This window comes from Anser brachyrhynchus (assembly GCF_964034855.1).
Source record: "Anser brachyrhynchus genome assembly, chromosome: 1".
In the NCBI taxonomy this organism is placed as follows: Eukaryota; Metazoa; Chordata; class Aves; order Anseriformes; family Anatidae; genus Anser; species Anser brachyrhynchus.
The window spans coordinates 31,361,430-31,383,259 of record NC_137694.1 but is presented as its reverse complement, the minus strand read 5'-3'; the positions used below and the strand labels follow the sequence as shown (position 1 = coordinate 31,383,259).

General features: G+C 36.1%; 1 protein-coding gene across 10 annotated transcripts in view; it reads right to left on the bottom strand.

Moving 5' to 3' along the window:
• CNTN1 (contactin 1) overlaps positions 1-21,830 on the bottom strand; it is a 249,919-nt gene that overhangs the window by 70,433 nt on the left and 157,656 nt on the right. For all 10 annotated transcript variants that reach the window (XM_080570117.1, XM_080570109.1, XM_080570116.1 and 7 more), the window contains 5 exons: positions 10,150-10,279; positions 6,813-6,985; positions 2,652-2,747; positions 1,417-1,623; positions 83-179 (listed from right to left, as the gene is read on the bottom strand). In XM_080570117.1, the coding sequence (XP_080426243.1) occupies positions 83-179; positions 1,417-1,623; positions 2,652-2,747; positions 6,813-6,985; positions 10,150-10,279 (703 nt within the window). The remainder of the gene's footprint in view (positions 1-82; positions 180-1,416; positions 1,624-2,651; positions 2,748-6,812; positions 6,986-10,149; positions 10,280-21,830) is intronic.

The window sequence follows — 21,830 nt, the reverse complement described above, 5'->3', positions numbered from 1 at the left end:
TATTTGATGATGAAACATATATTTTTGTTCCCTGAAACATGAAAGCAAACAGTGCTCTACAATAACTTTAGTACATACTTACTTCCCAAGAGCAAAACACTCCAGTGTCACATTTTGCCCCAGGAGAGCATACGTGTCCTTGAACTTCACCTTGATATCAGCAGGATACACTTTTGCACCTGACATGAAAATAACAGATTCTCAGAAAATGCATGGTAAAAACAAACATATGTATTAAAACTTCCACAGTTCAAGAAAACCCTTTTTAAAATTCCAGACAAAAGTCTTCATTAGAGTGCATGATAGCCTTGCTGTCTATGAAGTCTGATGCAGCACATAGTAAGGCAGAATTGTTTTATTCAGCAACTAATTGTCTCTGGACAGTAATGTCTAACATTTTTTTTACAGCACAATACTTCAACAAAAACTCATTTATTAGCATTTGGAGTATGATGATGTCCTGTGTGGGGGCAGACAAAAACCCGAGCCTCTATTTTTCACAGATTCTTTTACTGGATGAAATATTCTGAATTATTGTGAATTTAAACTCAGTATTCTCTTACTAATGGCACAAAGGAGCTACATACAGCTTAAAGAGGGCACAGGTATGTAATGCAATCAAATCTACCTACTGGTGATCTCTGTGGGACTCCTCTTGCAGTTCTAGATGAAGATCTCAGTGTGAGTATTGGCCATGGAAAATTCGGACAAAGTTCACTGATTTGTAATCACCCAAATTCAGTCATAGTTCTTTACTGTAATATGGGAAATCTAACAAATATAAGAGGCACTGAAATCCTGATGATCAGTTTATAAGACTAGTGACTGACAGTCTAAAGTGACAAGAGGGAACCCGGTTACCACTTGCAAAATATGCAATTTTCATGAAATGGCAGAGGCTAATCTAGCACCAAAACTGAATAGATAGATTGGATGGTGAGATGCAGGGCCTTTAGGTCACCATTCAATAGCAGATTTTAACAGCCTGAAGGGTTTTCTATTTTCATGGGAGATTTGTTAGAAAAAAACACAATCCTGAAACTGTTTATTAGCATCTATATAAAGTTTCTTCTTTCCAGTCATACCCTTTTGAACCATTGCCAAGACCATAAAGTATATTAAAGATTTTGAGATGAGTACAGGGGCTTATCACATAAAAGAGATGGAGAAAACTCTGTTCTCAATTATATGAAAGGGATTTAGTGAATGAATCCAGGGAGATTTCTTGCACAGAGTTCTCATTGTGGACAGCAATGATTTGGACCTCTATATGTGGAAAACCAAAGAACATATGTACAGTAGCCGTTAGGACTTGCCATGTAATTCTTCTCACAGAGCTGAAAATAGTTATGAATGAGCAAAATTAAAATACAAATTGAGCACTGCATGTACATAGTATTTACAATAAATACTTACGATCGGTCTGTGGAATAAGTGGAATAAATTTACTGAATACACTCTTTGTTATCGAAGGGCTGGACACAAAACATGAATAATTGCCCTTATCTGATGCTTCTACATTTGCAATGTAGAGATTGCCATTTGTCTGGGACACAAATCGTCGTTTGTCCAAAGTGATGAATACTGGGAACTCATTTAGAAGCCAGCGATAACTGAGGTCATCTGGAGGAAAACATTTTCTAGTTAATATTAAAAAACAATAATATCGGCTACTTAAACTGTGGAATGCTCTCTGCATATGAATTACCGCATTCTAAATTTCTAGCTAACACATCTTTTATTTGGGAAAGGCAGCTATAGAAGCGTGTTTACTCATACACACGTCTCAGTAGCCAGCTGTTAGCTGTCCACACTGGACACCAGGGTGCTGTTCCCTTGAGTCCAGACCACTGGTCACCTGGTCCCCTTAGGCCCAGCCTTTCCACTGGAGTGGGAGTGGGGTGGAGAGGAGATGTGAAGCTGTCTTGCCCTGACCCAACTGAGAAGCTGGGAAGCTTTTGTCTGTCTTGTCATTTGGACAAAACCGGAGAATATTTTAACTAGAAATATGTCTCAGTTCTTCACCTCCTTACAGTACTTAGACACAGTACGAAAACTGAAATGTTATCCTATTTGACAAGCAACATACGGTAACAGAGATGCTAGCAGCCAAGTTCACCCCTCATGATGGAACTGCAAATGCTTGAGGATACAGGCATAATCCCTGTAGAGCTCTTCAGCAGCTAACGCTGAGAGAAAGGCATTTCCAGAGCTTAAATTATCTCATCTATGACTCTCTGAGGGTGCCTACTGCTGTTCCATGATCTTAACAGAAGCCATGATCATTTCTGTTGAGGTGAGTTCATTAGGTGGAATGAAGCTGGGCTTTGTCCAAGGCCAGCAGCAAGTCTGGGATGACACAATGACACAGTGACATGTACTCAGATCTTCTGAGTGGTACACCAAGGCTACCTTTCATTATCCAGATTAGTTTGAGTCATATTATTTGCAATAATAAAAACTGTCTGAAAATTCAACCATGTCCTTTACATATGTGCAAGCATATATTCAAAATAAAAACCTAACCTAAACACTGATTCTCAAGCTGCATAAAAGTTACTGTTTAAGGAAACTTAAAGGAAACTTTTAAAAATAAATATTCTTTTGTCTTTTATTCTTAAGCAACAGAAAATGAATCACTGCTGAGTTACCTGGGTAGTGGTAAGGGGGCTCACAAAGAAGCACTGCTCCAACACCTTCTCGCACTTTAACCTCATAGCGTTCCTCAGGCGGAAAGGGATCCAGATCTAGTTTAAAACAAGGTGGGGGAGTAAAACTGTGTTTTTCACTACCATAAAAATGTTTTTTTTTTTTTTAATTATTTTCAGCCTGTAGAGATAAATACAGAAATACAACAATATATGGCAGATAGGTATCTGTGGATGCATTATGCCAGTTTTACTCATTTTAACTTTGTCATTAAGTGCAATGAATTTTTTACAGTATTTTAGTCATCATAACTAGAAATTCTAGAAAGAAATGGTGCAGATTGTACCTCTAATAGTAGCCAAGTGAGGTACATTGGAAGAAGGAATCCCAGGAAAAGAAAGTAAAAGGTTTGTAGGTTACCTTTTAATTGGATTTTCAAAAATGTGAGTATTGAGCCGTAACTTAATGTGGCTGCCCTCCATGACAATTCCAGCATCAAAGGACTGGTGACAGTTAGTGCAAAGAAATCTTTTTGTGCCAGAACTTTGGGACAGAAGTGGTTCAGATCTCAGGAGAAACCTTAGCTGACACTTTTAAAACCAACTGCAGCATGGGTAAAGGGACTGTTGTAAAAGTATAAAGAAACACATCCTTTGTGGAGCTACCCATCATCCCACAGACCATGGGAGAACAGTAATGGTATCTGGAATGATAAGACAAAGAGCTGCCTAACAGCCTTTAACTAGGTCAATAACTGTACTTTGCTTCTTCTTACCATTCTCATTTTCTGTATCCAATCTGAAATTAAACTATAAAGACCTTGAAGAAGACAATGCCTCTTGTGAACCATCAATATGCCACCAACTGCAGTGAAGTTGTAAAAATCCTGATTATTTATATTATAATATTATAGCATAATATACATAATATATTATAACTATATATATATATTATATAATATATCATAGTTAAATCATAATATTAATATGCTTTATCTAATTCATGGAAAAAAACTCAAGGAGTGTTACATAAGTATCTACGGAAAGACACCTCTCCCAGCTTCTGAAATGCTAATCTTTCTTCTGCTCAAACTGACCAGAAGATAATATAATCTTCCCAGTGACTGTCTGGATCTTTTCATTAGACAGTACAAGGTAGGCATTGATATGGGCCATTCTAAGGACTTCTGATGATTATTTAATATAATTTTACCCTGTATCTTAGCACAATGTATTCAGTTCTCCACAAGTGGCTTCCAATTCATTTAGAATATTATTCTTTGTTAAAGAAGAAATTAAGTATATCAGACTGACTTAGTAAGAATTAGCAATTTTACCAGACAGGTTTTGTAATCAAAGCCAAAGAAGCTCTCTACATAGACTAGAATACCTATATTCATACAATATCTATAGTAGGTTGAGCATATTCCCATTCCATTTGTCAGCATGGACCCTACTACACAACTACTTCTCTCTTCAAAATATTGACCATTCTCTTCTGCAGACATCTATTTCCCTTGTTGCAGATCTTTTCATCATCTTGTAAACTTACCACTATTATTCATTTCTATTTTCATTGGGGCAGATTGGTTTTTAAAATGTTGCAGAAATAGGAAAAAATTATAAATGACAATCATTAGAAAGAAATCTGTTGTTAATTTGATACTTTGCATTTGGAGAGCATGGGGTTTGATGAAAGGAAGACTTTTCACTGCTCTTTAGTTATTTTAGCTATTTTGCAATTTACATTTCAAATCTAGACATTTTGTTTACAATGTCCTTTGACTAACCTTTGAGACTTTAGGACAGTCACCACAAATTTAAATATAGCAGATAGGCTACGCAATTTGCATATGTAAAATATATGTCTGTTAGTACAGAAATAGAATGGTCTATGCCAGGTGCAGGAATGTCATCCAATTCTCGAGATGTAATTGTATACCTTCTTCCCACTTATGAAATGCTCTGAACTCTGATTGGGTCTTGATGTCTTCTTTGCATAAGCATTACTTGGTTATTATTCAATAATTATAATAAGCCTGATTCCATGAACTCTTAATTGGAAGACATTCATTTTTAGTTAGAATGAAAGAATTAGCATAATCATTGCACTCTTAGAAACATATAGCTAACATCTAAAGAGTATGAAAATTTCTCTTCGTTGTCATTCTTGAAGCCTCCCTGCTACGAAATTGCTATATTTTACTCTTCTGAAAGTGTTTTGCAGCAAATAGAATGGTATTTCAGCTTGTGATTTTGCTCAGCACACACCAAAAAGCCACTAAATATTCCTGCAGGATAAAATTCCTTCCTTCAGGAGTACATGTGTAACAATAAAAACAGATTTTAATGGTTAAAAAAACATTGGAGATAAAAAGAATTGTTTCTTTTCTTCCTGGAGGCCAATCCAGATCTACTACAGACAGTGTTCCCAGATGGGTTAGTTGACATAAAGCTTATGAGAGTGTGACTTTTGCTCCATAATTTCAGCAAATTTGACAGTAAGACAAAAATAAAAGGTCTTGCTCATTTACAGATGGCTGAGATTTTCTTGAACTCTTCTAAATGTTTGTTTCTATTTTTCCGTCAGTTTGCACAAGCAAAAGAACAAAAAACCTACTAAAGATTATTTCTCATATTAGCTATAGAAGCTGTATATTTAATTCTTTTGAAACTATCATAGTGGTTATTAAAGTAAATATTTTTCTTTAGAGATGATCATAAAAAGAAGAAAGGAAGAAACACAACAGTGTAAAGAAGAATTACAGTACCATTTTTAAACTAGTATTTATCAGTTTACAGGTATCTTTTTTTTTTTTTTTCCTATTCTTTCCCTTTTTGCCCTGTTATCATTTGAATATTTAAATATTGGATATTAGGGTTCTGTTCAGTATAGTTGTCCAGTACACTAACTACCAGTGTTCACCTCATGCAATTTGTGAGCTGCTAGTCATAAAAACATGCCCTGGACTGTTTTGATTCTACTCATTTTACCTATTATATGTATTTGTTTGCTTTTCAGTAGCTGCAGCTATTGTCATAGCTCTTATCCTACTGGTTGTTCAGGACTGGCACCACTGATGCCTGCTTTGTAGAAGACCATGTATCTCTGTCACTGAATACAGCAAAAAATATCCTGTAAACTGATTTTTTATGTTATCCCCATTAGAGAGAAATAACACCCTGGTGTTCTATTCACAGTAGAATATACTCCAGCTAAAATACAGACTAAGACTAGATCAACTATTTACAGCCCCTGAGCTTCCTTGAGATATGAAGTCCCACAGTATTACAATGAGTGGCAGAAACAGAACTTTTCACTTCATCTCTGATCACAGTACGAAGTGAAACACTGTAAAAGTGAAACTGTTCTGCTGATGGAGACTGCTGAAAGAGAAGGGGCACTAAGCACTTAATGTCAGAATTAAAGGGCACACAGAGCTTTATGAATGGTCACCAGATAAGTGGGTCCCTTTTTTGTTTTTTATGAAAAAAATATTTCCAGGAAAAAAAAGCATTTTAAGAAAAAATAATAATAATAAAAAATCCCAAACTGTCTTCTGTCAGTAAAATTTTCCATTAATCTTCACGCAGTGCTTCAGTTCTTTACAATGCATCCATTAGATGACAGTGTATGTCTGCATATACGGAGGTATTCACAACACTTGTTCATGATCATCTGAAGTTGACAGAAATGTCCCCCAGCATGGTCTTCACCCAGCCCAGCGGTCAGGGAGCACACTTCACTACCGAGTGCCATACCCTCCTTTCTGCAGGCACCCCACTTGTACTTTCACTGCAGCAGTGCCTGATCACTTCGTGCCACTACTAGTGTCACTCTTTAGTGACAATTTCCCCTTTGGCTCTACCACAACTTAAAAAGAGTCTGGGCATTATTATCTCAAGATCTGGTTCTGTGAGTCAGTTCAACTAGTAATTTAATAATAATTCACTGAGAAGGTTGGAATGCCAGCTGAATGCTAAACAACATAAAATGTTGATAAAACTTATTCTGTGTTGTTCTCTGCAGACTAAGACACTTAAGACTTCTTTACAGAGTAATACAGCTACAGAACATGCAAGCAGAAAACACGGAAATGTAAAACATTGGGTATTTTGAGGTAACTGTAACATTTCTATGTTTTGATGTAAACATTGGCTTACATCCAAAACTCAGAGTTGCTTCACTGCTTCTGACAGTTCCGAAGATATTCGATACTACGCAGACATATTTTCCAGCATCCCTTGATTTCTCTGGATTATTGATAACAAGTCTGCCTCCCACCATACTGTAGCGATCCTTTGTTAAATCGATATCCCAGTTGTTGAGTTTCCACCTATGAAAAAAGAAAAGCCAGACGTAAGATTTGGCACCCAAAAACAAACCTAGTAAGCAAAATGATTTGAGAAATAATTCCTAAATTGTGATAAACTATACAGGAAGTTATTAATACACTACTATGTATGCTTTCAGTTTTTCCTCAGCAGGAGCCACAGATTTGGTGAACTTTATAGGTGTCTTAAATATAACAGTCTCAGTCTGCTTCAGCCCTCTCAGAGATGGGACATACATTAAAACTTGATCCATGTAGTACCAGACACTTGAGCTGCCTACTGATGAGCTAGCTAGTGATCAAGCACTGGGACTGTAAACATATTGTCAAACAGCTACTTAAGGCCAAACTGGCTAAGGATATACTTCCTCTGCACCTTTGAAGGTCAGATTTTCAGGACTTTTTTGCACAATTGCTATAGGGGATGAAAATGTTTCATAAAGCCTAAACTGCTAGTGAAGTCAGCACAATAATAGTGTCACACCTGATTTAAGAGCTGCTTCTGTATTCAGAAAATTGCTAGACGCTCCCATCTTAATCACTGTAAAATTCTGCAGTGGGTCTCCTGAGTTGCTGTAACTTTCCCTTCAGACTACAAGAGAAACTCGGTCGATGAAGTCTGGCCCTTAACAACTTCTATTGATTTCAAGAAAATTACAGTACAATGAGTGTGAACCAGTACGCAAGAACTTGTATCCATTACAGTTTCCACAAGGGGGGGCCCACAATCTTCTTTGAAAGGAATTACACATTTACTGAGCACAAACATGAAAAGCTGCAACATTCATGATCACAAAAGTCTTGCAGTGTGGATTGCTTTTTGTACCAAGCTAAGCATAGGCACTGCTTTTTGAAAAAGAGACCGCATACACTATGTGTTCCTTCCTTATTGAAAAGTTGTACCAAAATATACAGAATACTTGTTTGGAAGCTGAAGGAAACCACCAAACTAATTAATTAAATAAATAATTAAATGGCAAGCTTTTCAAGATGCAATAAACAGTATTTAGCTTTGATACAATTTTAGGGGTATCACTCTTCAATCCTGTGAGATATTCTACACATCTGTATTACAAATAATAAATCCCCTGTGCAGAAATACCGAGGAATAACTGTCGGGAGTACAGCTTATGCTACAATGAAAGAGCATAAATCACATTAGGATTTGAACTTTAGCAAGGGGAAAGGGCCATCAAATACTGAAAGAAGAGTGGACGAAAGCTTAAGAAAAAATGTAAATTAAAAAATGTCTAAAAGAAGACTAAGAAGATAAATGGTCAGAAACAACAGAAGTGTCAAGAAGGACTTACATACCTCCAAAACAGGACATTTTGGCTGAAAAGCTATTGGAGGGCTACGAAATGAATACAATGCATTAAGGCAGACTGAAATAATGGCATCATGAAAAAAAGAAAGTAGCCTTGTCTTGCATTGCAATTATTTTCACAACAGCTATCAGCAATAATTGTCACATCTGCTTAGATACGTGGAGGCTGAGGGGAGGCCTCCTGGCGGCCTGCAGCTCCCGCACAAGGGAAGCGGAGGGGCAGGCGCTGAGCTCTGCTCTCTGGGGACAGCGACAGGACCCGAGGGCACGGCATGGAGCTGGGACAAGGGAGGGTCAGGCTGGGGGTTAGGGAAAGGTTCTGCACCCAGAGGGTGGTCGGGCACTGGGACGGGCTCCCCAGGGCAGTGGTCATGGCACCGAGCCTGAGAAAGTTCAAGAAGTGTTTGGACAGTGCTCTCAGACACATGGTCTGATTTTTGGGTGGTCCTGTGTGGAGCCAGGAGTTGGACTCAATGATCTTTACTGGGCCCTTCCAACTCAGGACATTCTTTGATTCTATGATCCGAGATAGAAGAGTTCTGGAGATGCAAGACAATTCTTCCAGAGTGACTTTATTCATTTAGATTTCACAGAACTGATAACAGATAAAGAAGAATCCCAAAATTTATGTAGAGCTTATAATCACTATCCATATGCTATGTGTATATAGCTTTTTGCAGAGAGTGGGAGTCTGGGTGGACTGGAAGTGATGGGTATGTCTATTTGAAAGGTTCTGAATTTAATTGTATCTGATCTCTCCACACTGCTACATGGCTTCCAGTCCTCTCCAAGCATGGGGACAGCAAAGAAGTGCAACAGCAAAATACCATGTAGAAAAGCTTGTAGAGATTGTAAAGATACTAAAGCCAGAGATCAGACTCAAAAAGGGTATTCTAGCTGCCCCTCAAATCCTTCAGTCACAGGTGATTCTGTATAAGTAGACAAACTGTAAATATATATTACCAAAAAAAAAAAAAAAGACAATGTAGACTAGCTAAGTTGTTTTGGTAGAAGAATTCCAAAGTTTTGACCATGATTGTGTAACAGATTTGAAAGAATGGCCAGCACACTCAACTGATTTTTTCTGTCTTAGAAGCATGAATGAATTTCAGGAAGACAAATAAGTTCAGGACCAAACATAGGATAATTTAAGGAAAAGTATCTTTTTTGCTGACAAGAAATTGTGTCTGACCTTAGTTTGATGACAACAGTTATCTGCTCATGACTAGGTTGTGAATTAGTCAGGATAATGACAACCTTAAGTACATTTCTCTATACATACAAATAGAGCAGATAATTGAGTTTATTGGCCTGAGATCTCACAATGAAGCAGAACTGCTCTGTTAATTACAACATAATTATCATGAAAGAGGTCATATGTGTGAATTTTATACATTCATGACAGTCTCTTTACAACATGGTGGACAAAGAAGCAACATAAGATGTAAAATATTCAGGTTCAACACCAGTCCTTCTTTCAGAGTAAAATAGGATCAAAAAGTTATTCTGATTCAAGAAGAACAAGGACTTGAACTCTAGTCATTCCTAACGTAAGATAGAAAGATGGCCTCTTAAGTGCTTTTTAAAGGTTGCTTTTTTATGTTTTGCATCTGGATCAGTATTCCTTTCAAAAGCTGAAAACAATTAACAACAGGACTTTAATATTTTCAAGACTGTCTAGACATTTTGGCAAATTTAATCCAGGTTGATTCTTACTGAAAAAACAGCAACTCTACCATTTTTTTCCTGTTAGGACAATCAATCATTTAATACAAAAAACTTAAACACTCACGGAGTAAAGAACACAATAAGACCTGACAATCGAAATACGAGAGATTACCTGTAAGTAGGAAAAGGAATTGCTCGAGCCCTGCAGTTCATTGAAACTTGTCCATCTGAAGATTCTTCTGGATATATGGTATCAATGGGTTGCTCCTCAAAAACGGGTCCATAACCTTTGTTTCCTTCCTCTGAAAAATAGGTAGTTTGAAAATTAATCACTTATTTATTAGTAGTCAAACTGAAGAGGAATTTACAACACAACTACTGCATTCAAAATGCAAAGGCTAAATAGTGAGCACCACAAAATCAAGTTTTATATGCATCAGGAAAACCAGAACAGTGTGGATAATAGTAGTGCTGACCTTCCTTCACTGACTTCTTCTTCAATACTGTTCTCTGAGAACAAAAGTAAATTAAACTATGTTCCTGTGAAACTACCTTCCCTTTCTTCTGTGCTGGCGTCATCATTATTTTTCATAGTTTATGCCAGACTTGATGGATATAATTATGAATTGAAGATATACCCTTTAGAAATGCAAGTCAGACCAGCTTATTTCACAGAGGCCAACAAATTCTCATCAAACAGGTCCAGATGCAAAACAACAATCTCAACATCAAATGTCCCTCATCTTGCAACCTAATCAGCTCCAATTGTTTCATATATTTGGAAAGAACACAAAGTATGTAAATACATACAAAGAAAAACTAACGTTGGAGATCACAGCTGAGAACTGCATTGTTTCCAGAATGGAATTCTGTCCTTCCTTTCAAGCTCAGGTATGTATGTTAACTCTTTTCCCTCCAAAATAAAATAAAAATCCCATGCCAAAAATAATTGAAGTTTGTAAAATTAAGCAGTTAAAGGTGAGTGAATGTCAAACAGATTTGGCAACAAACTACTGTGTTTTTTTAATCTTTATCCTCCATTTGATGATGCTGTTGTAAAGATTTCAGGCTCTGCCTCCTCCTGCTGTATTCCCTTCTCCTTTATCTCCTCCCAGTGTATAAGGCTACTGCTCTTTGGGGTCTGTAAAAGCAAGAGCAGAGGTGGGAAAACTCTGGAAAAATTCTGCTCAGCAAATCCAGGATGTAACTTTTTTTTTTTTTTTTCCTGTGAAAACAGCAAATATGCATTCTTGGTATAGAATGGCACTGGGAGAAGATGGTGCATGCTCAGTATAGATATAAGTTTTAGACAACACAGCAGTCATTCTCACAGGTCTCTGCTGAGACTAAACTAATTTACAATTTGGACACTTGAAAGCCAAACTCATGGGAAAAGCATTGTAGTACGTGTCTGCTTCCAGGCTCACTTTTCACTCCAGTTTAGAGCCCTGTTCCAAATCCTGGAAATGCCAGATACCTTCTGGGAGATGACAGCAAAAATCTTGTAAGATAAAAGAAACAAACATGGTTTTCCTAAAATGATCTGTAGAGACAGTTGAATCTTTTTAGCCTAAGAATTTCCCAAATCAATGGTTAAGGATGGAAAATCCTAACATTTTGCAATAGTATCTGTGCTGCCTACAAAAAAAGCAGTATGTCTTGTAATGTTACATTTTAAAAATCTCCACAGATGAACACATGAACTGACAATTTAGCAGATGAAAGTCCTTAAATCAAAGTATGATATTATACTTATCCCCTTAAAATTCTTTCCTTTGTTTTTAAAACTTTTTGGATTAAAGTAAGCAGGTCTTATGAAACCTAAAAGAGAAGGTAGAATCTATCTATATAATTAAGTAATGTAAATTATGTCAGTATTAAAATATCCTATATGCATAAAAGAATCCTTATGCATGTATTTTATTGTTTGTAAGTTCACATTCATAGAGAGATTCTGGACTACAGAACTAGCAGAAAACTGCTATTGTATAAAAATTAACTCCCCTTCCCGGTTCAATTCTGGGTAAAAGCACTGTTTCCCTTGGGGACAGGAACAGATACAAAGGCACTCCTATGCAGTGATAGGTACAGTCAGGCAACTTCATTTTTAAAACAAATTAATTTAATGAGAAGAGAAAGCTTTAAAAGAAGGAAAGAAGAGCAACCAGAATGAAATGCAGAGCTTTTGAAAAATGGTTTGCTTTCTTTGATATTTTAAAGCACAACACTATGTAAAAATCTATGTATTGCTAGATCAAAAGAAGTCAATTCAGACTCTAAAGGCAGAAATCATGTATTTGCTTAGAACCTTGAATGACTGAGCCACAACCCTGACAGCAGTTTCTGTGCAGTTCTTAAATATGAATATAGAATAACAATGGCCTCTGGCAGCAAATCGCCGTATCACATGCAGCTGACTGTTTCCGCCATAGGGCTCAAATGGTGTTACAGAGCACTTAGGCACTTCATGGCATGCATTTTTAATGTTTCCAGCACTATTAATTATACTGAGTGAATGTCTGTTTCTCACACCTATCAAATATGCTTTGTAATGGCACTTCTGCTGCCATCTATTATGAATTGAGTTTCAGATGTCTGGCTGAGCGCAAAAAGATGCGCAGACTGGGTGCATGCCAAGTGCGGCACCCAATAAACCCTTCATTCTCAATCAAAAGTTGCTTGCAGACCAGTAGTATGTAAGCAGCATGAGGAAGAAAAATAAGAGAAAGAAATGAACAGCAAGAATTTTTCAAACTTTAGTGGAGAAACATGCCCGTGTGATGGAGTTTGGGACCAAAGAGGACACTAAGAGGACAAGGGAAAAGACCAGTTGATTGATGTTATGCCTACAAGAAAAAGGGGGAAAGTAAAGGTAGGGAAAAGAATAAGGAAAAAAAATAAGAAAGAAAAAAAGAATAGGGAAAAGAATAAGGAAATGTATGCACTAGATAAATTGGGGATGAGAAGTAAAGCACATTTTACCTGTTCTGGTCCTGCTTTAGACAAGAGGATGGACTACATGACCTCTCAAAGACCCTTACTGACCTATTTTCTGAATACTGATCAATAATATATATATTAATAAAATATAATATTTTAAATAATTATTAAAATATAATTATAAAAATATATACTTTAATAAAATATAATCTTTTGATTATATTTTAAATTGGAGCAAAAGCAATCATCCAGTTCTGACTATTCAAGGCATTCTCTAGTGAATTCTGTAAATGAGGTTCAGAATTTTCAACAAGGCTAAAAGGTATTACAGGGTCTTTGTGAAGGTCAAGAAAAACTCTATGTAACTGATGAGATCGTGGATCCAGTATAGGTACTGATGCTACTGGAAGATGGCCCTGCCCCCTTCTCCAAGCAATACTCTCTAGCTGTGCAGTGCCATTTTCCTTCTAGCCCTTTCTGTAACACTCCTCATGGTTGACTGACTACTTAGGAAACTAAAGGGAGTGGAAATCTATTCACTTCTACCTTTCTGGGTTAGTTTTCTGCAAGTTTAGTGTGGTGAATTTGTTCACTGAAGAAGATCTGTGCTGCTGCAAGGGGAGGAACAGGGCAGCACAGCATAGAATAGGAGCAGGGGTATTCCACCTTTTGAGTAAGAAAAGTTGTCTTATTTTTCGAAACACCTGAAAGGACTACTGCTTGAATAATACATACATCTGAAAGACCACTCCAAGATCAGTTACAAAATTGTGTTAGTACATCTTTACTTCCTTGCACAAGCCTGTGAATAATTGTAACATAAAACATCCAGCACTCAGAAAAAGATAACAAAAAGATACCTGAAAATAACAATCAATAACAACCTAAGGTAGTAATTTTCAAGTCACTTCATGAAATTTCATCAGAAGTAGGAAAAGGAAGGCACAATAAAAAGGCCTGTTCAGTGTATCCAAATTCTTTATATATTTAATTTAGGAAATATCATTTTTTTCCATATTATTATTTTTAAAACAAACTAGCTTTCAAATGCCTTAATTTTGCACTATATAAACCAACGTAAGAATGGAGAAACAAATAGTTTTTCCAGCTCACGTACACTCCTGTTGTTTTACTTAAGTCATGGAAAGAACAATTGAAAATAAATCGGTAGCTGACCATCCATGGATCAGTCCTCCTTGGATCTCTGTTCGCCTCCTATCCTTCCTCATGTCCTAACCACTTGCCCACTCAAATGTCATTTCTCCCCTATCTCTCATGTCCATCTCCTCTTTGATATGGAAATTATGCTTATAGTTACTGTCTTTAAAGGTATTGGAAAATTTTAAATACAGCCGCCATATACTTCCATGCTTTGTGCTTTATTTCCAATAGCCTAATCGCTGTCTGTTGTTGTTAGAGATATTTAATTAGTTCAGTATTTATTTTCATAATGTAATTCTATGTAAATTTACTAATTCTATGTACTGTTGTAACTACACTGACACTAAATTACTCATGTCAGGTACAAATTTGGCATACATTTAACAATATTGCAGATAAATTTTGACTTGATTTTTAAAAGATGAATGCAGTTACTGTCCATTAAAAATACCCTAAATTACCCAAGTAACTTTTCAGCTTAGCCTACAGGTCTTCACTTAATAATACACTTGTGGAAACACTGTTCACTAGAGGGTCTCTTCATCTCTTTTATCTGTGGGCCTGCTGCAGACAGGAAGGAGGTTGATTATGGATGGGGAGAAGTACGGGCACTTGGGCAGCTTGGGATTTGAGGATCAGGAGCCTGAGAGGTGGAAAAGATACAGGGTAAGAATTAAAATAATATCTGAATTATTTTATTTGTTTTTCAAACAATTCCTTATTCCTTTTTTTTTTTTTTAATCCCCCTTGAAGCAACATATTTTTGTGAAATGACTCATTACTAAGAATTTCCATGACTGTGTCCCAGTCTGCTGCAAGATGTACACACTCCTCATCTTCAGGGCAACATACCATTGATTTTTTCACTTTCATTTTCCCAGTGCATGAACTTCAAACCTTTTAAAAACAGCAAATGAACCATTTTTCTTTTATTATATATATAAAAAAGGGTGACTGATTACCTGATATTTCTACCTGATCTAGGTAGATCCTACCAAATTTACCATACCAAATCATACTAAAAGATGTCTTTTTCACAAAAAAAAACCCTACGAGTAAGACTTCAATTTTTTTTTTGTAATTCCATTCCGAAGTCTAATGATGCTTAAAATAAATATATATATGTAATATTTAAATTGTAATATCTAAAGGTCTTCATGTTTTGGACCTGTTTGTTGAACTTCCTAATTTTAATGAAAATTCTGATATTAGATCTGAGTTTCATCTTCTGTTATTTTACCTACCTCTTCAGTCTTTCCTCTTATAACTATGAAATAATGAAGAGAAAATTGCATCAAGAGCACTTGTTCACAACTGCTCATGTTGTTCTTCATGTACAATGGAAGCCTTCTATTTGCATTCTGCATAGTATTAAGAAACCTGCTATCACAGAGAATATATAATCTTGAACTCAAAACATCAATTTCAGTAGGTTAGAGTATATAGCAAATAATTTATCTGTTGAGAGAGAGCATCCATATCACTTTCAGGCAAGTCAATTAATTTTATTATCAGCTAATTCAGTCCCTTCAAGGTTCTAATTTATTTTGAAAATCGATTTTACTCACAGATTGAGGATAATGTCATGAAGCAAAGCTGATGATAATTATGGAAACTGCTGTGCATGTGTGAGCACAACCAGACAAGTTAAAATATGTAGTTTATTAAAGACCATTGTGACCTTTATTTATTTATTTATTTCACAGAAAAAAAAAAACAGCTTTTTAACAGTGCGTTATTTTTTTTTTCCCCCAATATGGAACAGTAAATAAAGCCTAATTGTTTACTTTTGTCTTGTTCTCAGCTATGAATTGCTCAAATCACATATTTTTAGGGGTTATTTTCTAATCTGCGTGGCAAGGAACATAAAAGGCTTTAAAAGGCTTTTCTTATGGATACTCTGGGTTTGCAGCACTCCAGTGTATCAAACCTTAATGATATGACAGAGAGGAGATAAAGTTTAATAAATGAAGTGATAGCAAGAATAAGTATTCCTTCTTTAATTTTTCTTTCTGCTCAGTCTATTTGCTTGTGTACGGTAGCAAATTCAAAGTGAGATTCTTGATGTTTGGAATTTATCTTACAAAATTTTGAAAGATACGGATTTCATCCAAAGCAGTCATATACTTATTTTCTTTAGGGGGACTAGACAAACATTTACCATGAATGGTAATTCATCCCATTCTCTCTTCATCAACCACAGAGAAAACTTGTATCACATACCTAACCTATGGATGGTTAAAATAAAGTGCTATGAATCTTCCCGTAGCAGAGTCTGGATTTACTTGACTGTAGCTGTGCAACATGACCTGGAGTCTCCCAGGTGAGCCTGCTGGCACTGAACCCAAAAATAAAGCCTCCTCCTGGAGCTGAATGTTCTGAAGTTGCTGCAGCACTATCACTAGCAACAAAAGCTAATGACAGTTCATCTCCCATGTCTTCAAGTGTTAAGAAGAGTCAGGAAGCAGGGGACAACGATGGCATGGCCCAGCCCTACACCTGCTGTTACACGGTTGGCTTTACTTGTTTTGCAGCAGCATCTAGAAAACTCCGTAGAAGGTCAGGGAGCAGATGGTCAGCCAATACATCAACATTGTACTACAAAAACAGTCTTTACCCTAAAGAAATTATTCTTCCACTCCAGTGCAGCACCAGAAGTGCAACTGTACTTTCTGCTTCTTATTTGTTCTGCAGGGCTCAGACACCCAAAGAACATGGAGAAGGTCAAGCACTAAGAGGTAGCATTGTCCATGACATATTCAAAAATGTAACAGTTTATCTGTTCCTTCTTAGCAAAAATTTAATAATCTCTACTGGAAGCCATACAAATATCCTACAAATATCCTTTTTTTTTCTTCTTTTTTTTTTCCCAACAAACCCTAGGCAGAAATGTATTGAAATAGTGATCTTATCAATAAATATAGGAATAAAATATTTATTGCCTGCAAAGATACGGCATTTGGATCTATAAATAATAAATCTTGAAGTATAGTTTTAATCTATAAAGTCCCTTGGGGTAAAGTTACCATCTCTCTGGTATCTGCCTTCAGGGGACTGTAAGGTCTGTAGGGCTTTCCCAAATCCATTTCTAATGCAGAATATAGTTTTTGTATTAAATATGACATTAGATATGAAAAAGGGTACGGATAAAGCTGAAGATATGAACTCAGCAATTCTCTATTTTATAATTTAAATCAGAAAAAAAAAAAAAAAAAAAAAAGGATATCTGGACCACACAAACTTCCCTTTTTGCAGAGCTAGAGGGGACTCTATTGCTTCATGTTTTGCTTTGTGAAGGCTACTTCAGCATGTCAGGTTATGTTTATTTCTCAGAAAATTCTAACTGGCTAAATTTCAGCCCAGGAAATGAGAGAGAGATTGGCCCACGCTACTGCTTCTCCTGAATCACAGTATGGTAATGGACATGTTAATATGTTCAATTAGTCACAAAATTGAGAGACTTTAGCAATATGAAGTATAAATAGCATGTATAGACAACACTGCCAACTACAAACCAGTTTCCCATAAACAAATCATTTTTCTGCAGAAATTAACTGTCTGCAACAACCTATCCCAGCAACCTCATCACGCTTCACAGACCTGAGAAAATGGCAACCCTGAGCATCTGGCACAGCACGGCTGAAATACAGGATCCTACTCCTGCTCTGTACTGAGTTTTACAGAGCCAAACCAATTTTAATGACTCCTCCTAGGTTCAATCACGTTGTTTTTGTTTGTTTGTTTGTTTTTTTCTCTCCCCTCTATCACTTGGATAATTTCAGAGACTCAGGAATTTTCTGAATTGGCACTGATGAGACAAGACTTAGCCTCTGGTGCATTGTTTTCCATGGCAGTAGTAGTTAAAGGACCAAGATCAAGTACAGCAAACTGCCTAGAGTAAATTGCCTAAAGTAAATTTTGTTGACAGTTTTAGAAATCATAAGGCTGATATATATTACACAGGAAGGGAAGCAAAAAGCTGATGATCTTAATCATGACTTTTGTATCACATGGAAGAAAATTTGGAAAATGGGAAACAAAGACCACTATGTTTACTGGTAGATGCTGCTAATAATAATTACACATTGTTTTACAGTTAACATATAATAGCCTCCATCATCCAAATAATCTGTTTTCTTCTGCTCAGGGCCAGTTGCCACAGGTATATAGAGAGCTACTTTCTATATGATCTGAGACACTATTTTGTAAGGAACCTGAAATTTACTTGTTCAATAACTTTGTACAGACTTCTGCCTGTCTTTTCCTTTTTTCATTTTCACATTTTGTGAAATCAATTCTCTAATCTAAATACAGAAAAGTGGAAGAAAACCAACAATTCTCAAGGGGAAAAGTACATTGTAATTTTACAGTTAGTCTTCTATGATTTTCTTCAATGGCTCTCATTCAAAGATAGGGCACTAAACCATGTTAAGACACCAGCTTATCAGTGCACCTTCAAGTTGTTAGTATGATAATAAGCAAATAATTAACATTTACAATTAACATTTACTCTCATTTTTGAATTTGATATCATACTGTGAGAGATTTCAAGCACATCTTCATTTTCTACATTTTTTACAAGATACGCCTTTTCATGATGGCTTACAGGATAGTTATAATCTATATTCATGCAAGAGCTGTGGAATATTCTTAATTTAGAAGTAAAACTATTTTTTCAAAAAAAATATATTCCCCTTGTCTACAAAGTTATAAATGCTTTGTCTTTCTGGAATGTACAAAATGACGCAAATTTACTTTCAGAACAGAATTGTCATGACTGGTGGACAGTATTACCACACAATTTTAAAAAAAGTTGTGTGTTTAAAAGGATCAATCAGAAATGGTGGATATGTAGTTATGTGGCAATTAAATAGAAAGTAGACTAAATGTGACGTTAAATGTAAGGTTAAGTTACTTCACTCAAATGCTTCACATGCTGCAATGGCAAGAGATTTTAATGGGTATCTATTTGCATATTTGCCTTCGTTGTTCTAAAGTGTCTTTAATCTTGCTAAATCCTTAAATTAAAACACACACACACACACACAAAACAAAACAAAAACAAAGAAACAAACAAGTAAAAGAGAAGTAACTTGTTCTTGATAGGGGAAACAGCTGATTATACAAAATGGTGCAGGCATTTCCTTAACCTGTTTTTAGAGCACTCAGGCTTCCGGAACAGCTCCCAGGTGTGGCATCACTGTCAAGGTGCTTTACCCAGGAGGGAAGAACAACTTGTGCATGTCAAACAGAAAAACATTAATGTGTAAAGTACCAAACGTAAAAGAAAAAAGAAATGATGATAGATATTACTGAAATGTAGTGAAGGGAAGATAGCAAAACATGCAGTGCTATATATACCTATGAATCCTTATGTCCAGAAACTGCAGTAGAAGTATCCTAAGGCCCTAATCCTGCAAACACTTCTGGACAGTGTGTGCTTTTCTTTAATATAATCATTCAGTTGCATAATAGAAAAATACCAGACTCCAAGACAAGAAGACCAAAATGCCATGTATCAAAAGGGACTGCTGAAAAATAAAGGGAGAAAGATTTGAATGTTTTTTAACCTATGGATTGCATACTTCAGCAAAGAAACTATCATTTTGCTTTAAAAAAAGCAAATATGTAAAAAGCTATATTAATTTTCCTTTCAGAATGACTGTTCATAAAACAATTACTTTTGAAGATAACTGTAAGAAGGTTTGCAGGTAGTTTTCTGATGAATAAATGCCTAATTCCACTGTCATGAAAACATTTTCTCAACAAAAATGGCAATACTTTTTCTAAGGGATGTCTGAAAGAGCTTCTCCTGGAAATATTAAGGTTTTTAACTTCATCTTTAGAAAGGGTAAAATAATAATATTGGCAAATAATAATGGGAGGCCAATAATAAGACAACAATGAATGTTCAGTAAAGGCCTCTCATATTATTTCAGCAACATGATTCATCACAAAATTTAAGAACATAAGTTGATCCAAATAAACAAGATTACTTGTGAATTTAATGTTAAGCACATGTTCAAGTCCTGTGCTGGATAAGAATCAACTTGATTCTAAAACCAACACAAATTGTGACATAAGTATAGATAGCAATTCACAGTAAAATATTTTCCAGAGGTCAATGCCAGAACGAAGCTAAAAGAAGTGAAATCCCATCACTCCCACTGCACACCAATATAAAATTATTTTCATTAGCAACTTTATTCTATCATTCTACTGAACATCTTCTCCTTCTACTCCTGCTTCCTGTAGACTTCTCTATTTCTCTGGCATTTAGCATTGCTAAATGTGTCTGCTCAAGACAGTCATTCAGTATCACTATCATCAGTATTGATCTATCTGACACTGTTGTATCCCATTACATGTTTTCACAGGAGAGAGGTACCAAGATCTGTTGACACAGCACACAGCTAGATTAACCTTGAATGTTAATGGATATAGAAATGCAATGGATTCATTCATTATCTTAACTATCACTAACTCATCAGGTTCCATATCATCATTGTAAGCCTAGAAACCATTTGATATTTAGAAGTATATCTTGTACCGTTTTCAATAAGTCACAGAAAAGAGGACCTACTACTATCTGAGAAGCTCATGCTCAGAACCAAGTTGGTCTGGGAATGAGACAAAATATTTCTACCAGGCTTGTAGGAAGGTAAAAAAGGCACTTTCAGGTTTCTGAGCATTATGACCACAGAGCATGTTATGATTATGTATCTACAAATGTCAAACACCCTGCTGTAGCATTAAATGATCTTCTAACACCCAAGCAGAGACATGGCAGACAAGATAAATGGGTATTAAGTGTATTAATTAGGAAAAAAAAAAGATGATATCTCTCTTTAGCAATTGTGGATAATGCCATATGTTGTGGTAAAGAGCTTTAAACAATGTATAGCTCAGACCTCAGTTCATGACATGTATTTGAACCTAATGTGCTGGAGAAAACGCAAGCCATATATAATTTAAGGTTTGGGGCTGGGTGTTTTTTTTTTCACTTCTCTAATAATCAGGTGGGAAAAATTACACTTGGCATTTATGGGAAGCTTATGTGCTGAAGCAAAACATGTTCATGTCCATAAAACTCATGATGTAGCATTTAGTAGTCTAGAAAGAAGATTCTGTTATCCTGATGGAGAAGAGGTACCAATGAAAGCCAGCAAGACGTTACAGGGACATGAATCACCAAGAGCCAGTCAGCACTTAAACAGAAAAAGTAGCCACTCACATAGTGCCACTTAATATTATAAGAAAGGATTAGATTGTCTTTGGGAAGGCTTCCTCTACTTATCCAGACTGACAAAGGCAGAATTACTCCTATCTTTAGCCTTCTCACATGTGTCAGTGAAGTCCTTAATGAGCCATGTAGTTTATTATGTAGTTTCTCTTTTATAGCAAGTTTCTAGTATGAAAATCTCCAACCCTTGGCAAAGAAATTTTATCCACTTATGCCTAAGAATGAAATGATAAAGTTTGCTTCTCTTCTCACGCTTCCAGTAGGAATGCCAACAAATACCAATTATAGTACTTGTCAGCGTACTCAAATTTGACTATCAGATTCTTAAGTCATTTTGGTGATTCCTCCTTAGAAACACAAGTGCTATTTCAAATGTTACTTAAGAATCTAACAGCTTGGTGTTTTGGGAAAGCTAGTGCTCAGCAAATTAGAAATGTATTTAGAGTGCGGTAGCTACTCTGCACAATCTCCTCACACAAGCCTTCCAAGTGCATAAGAAATACCAACAA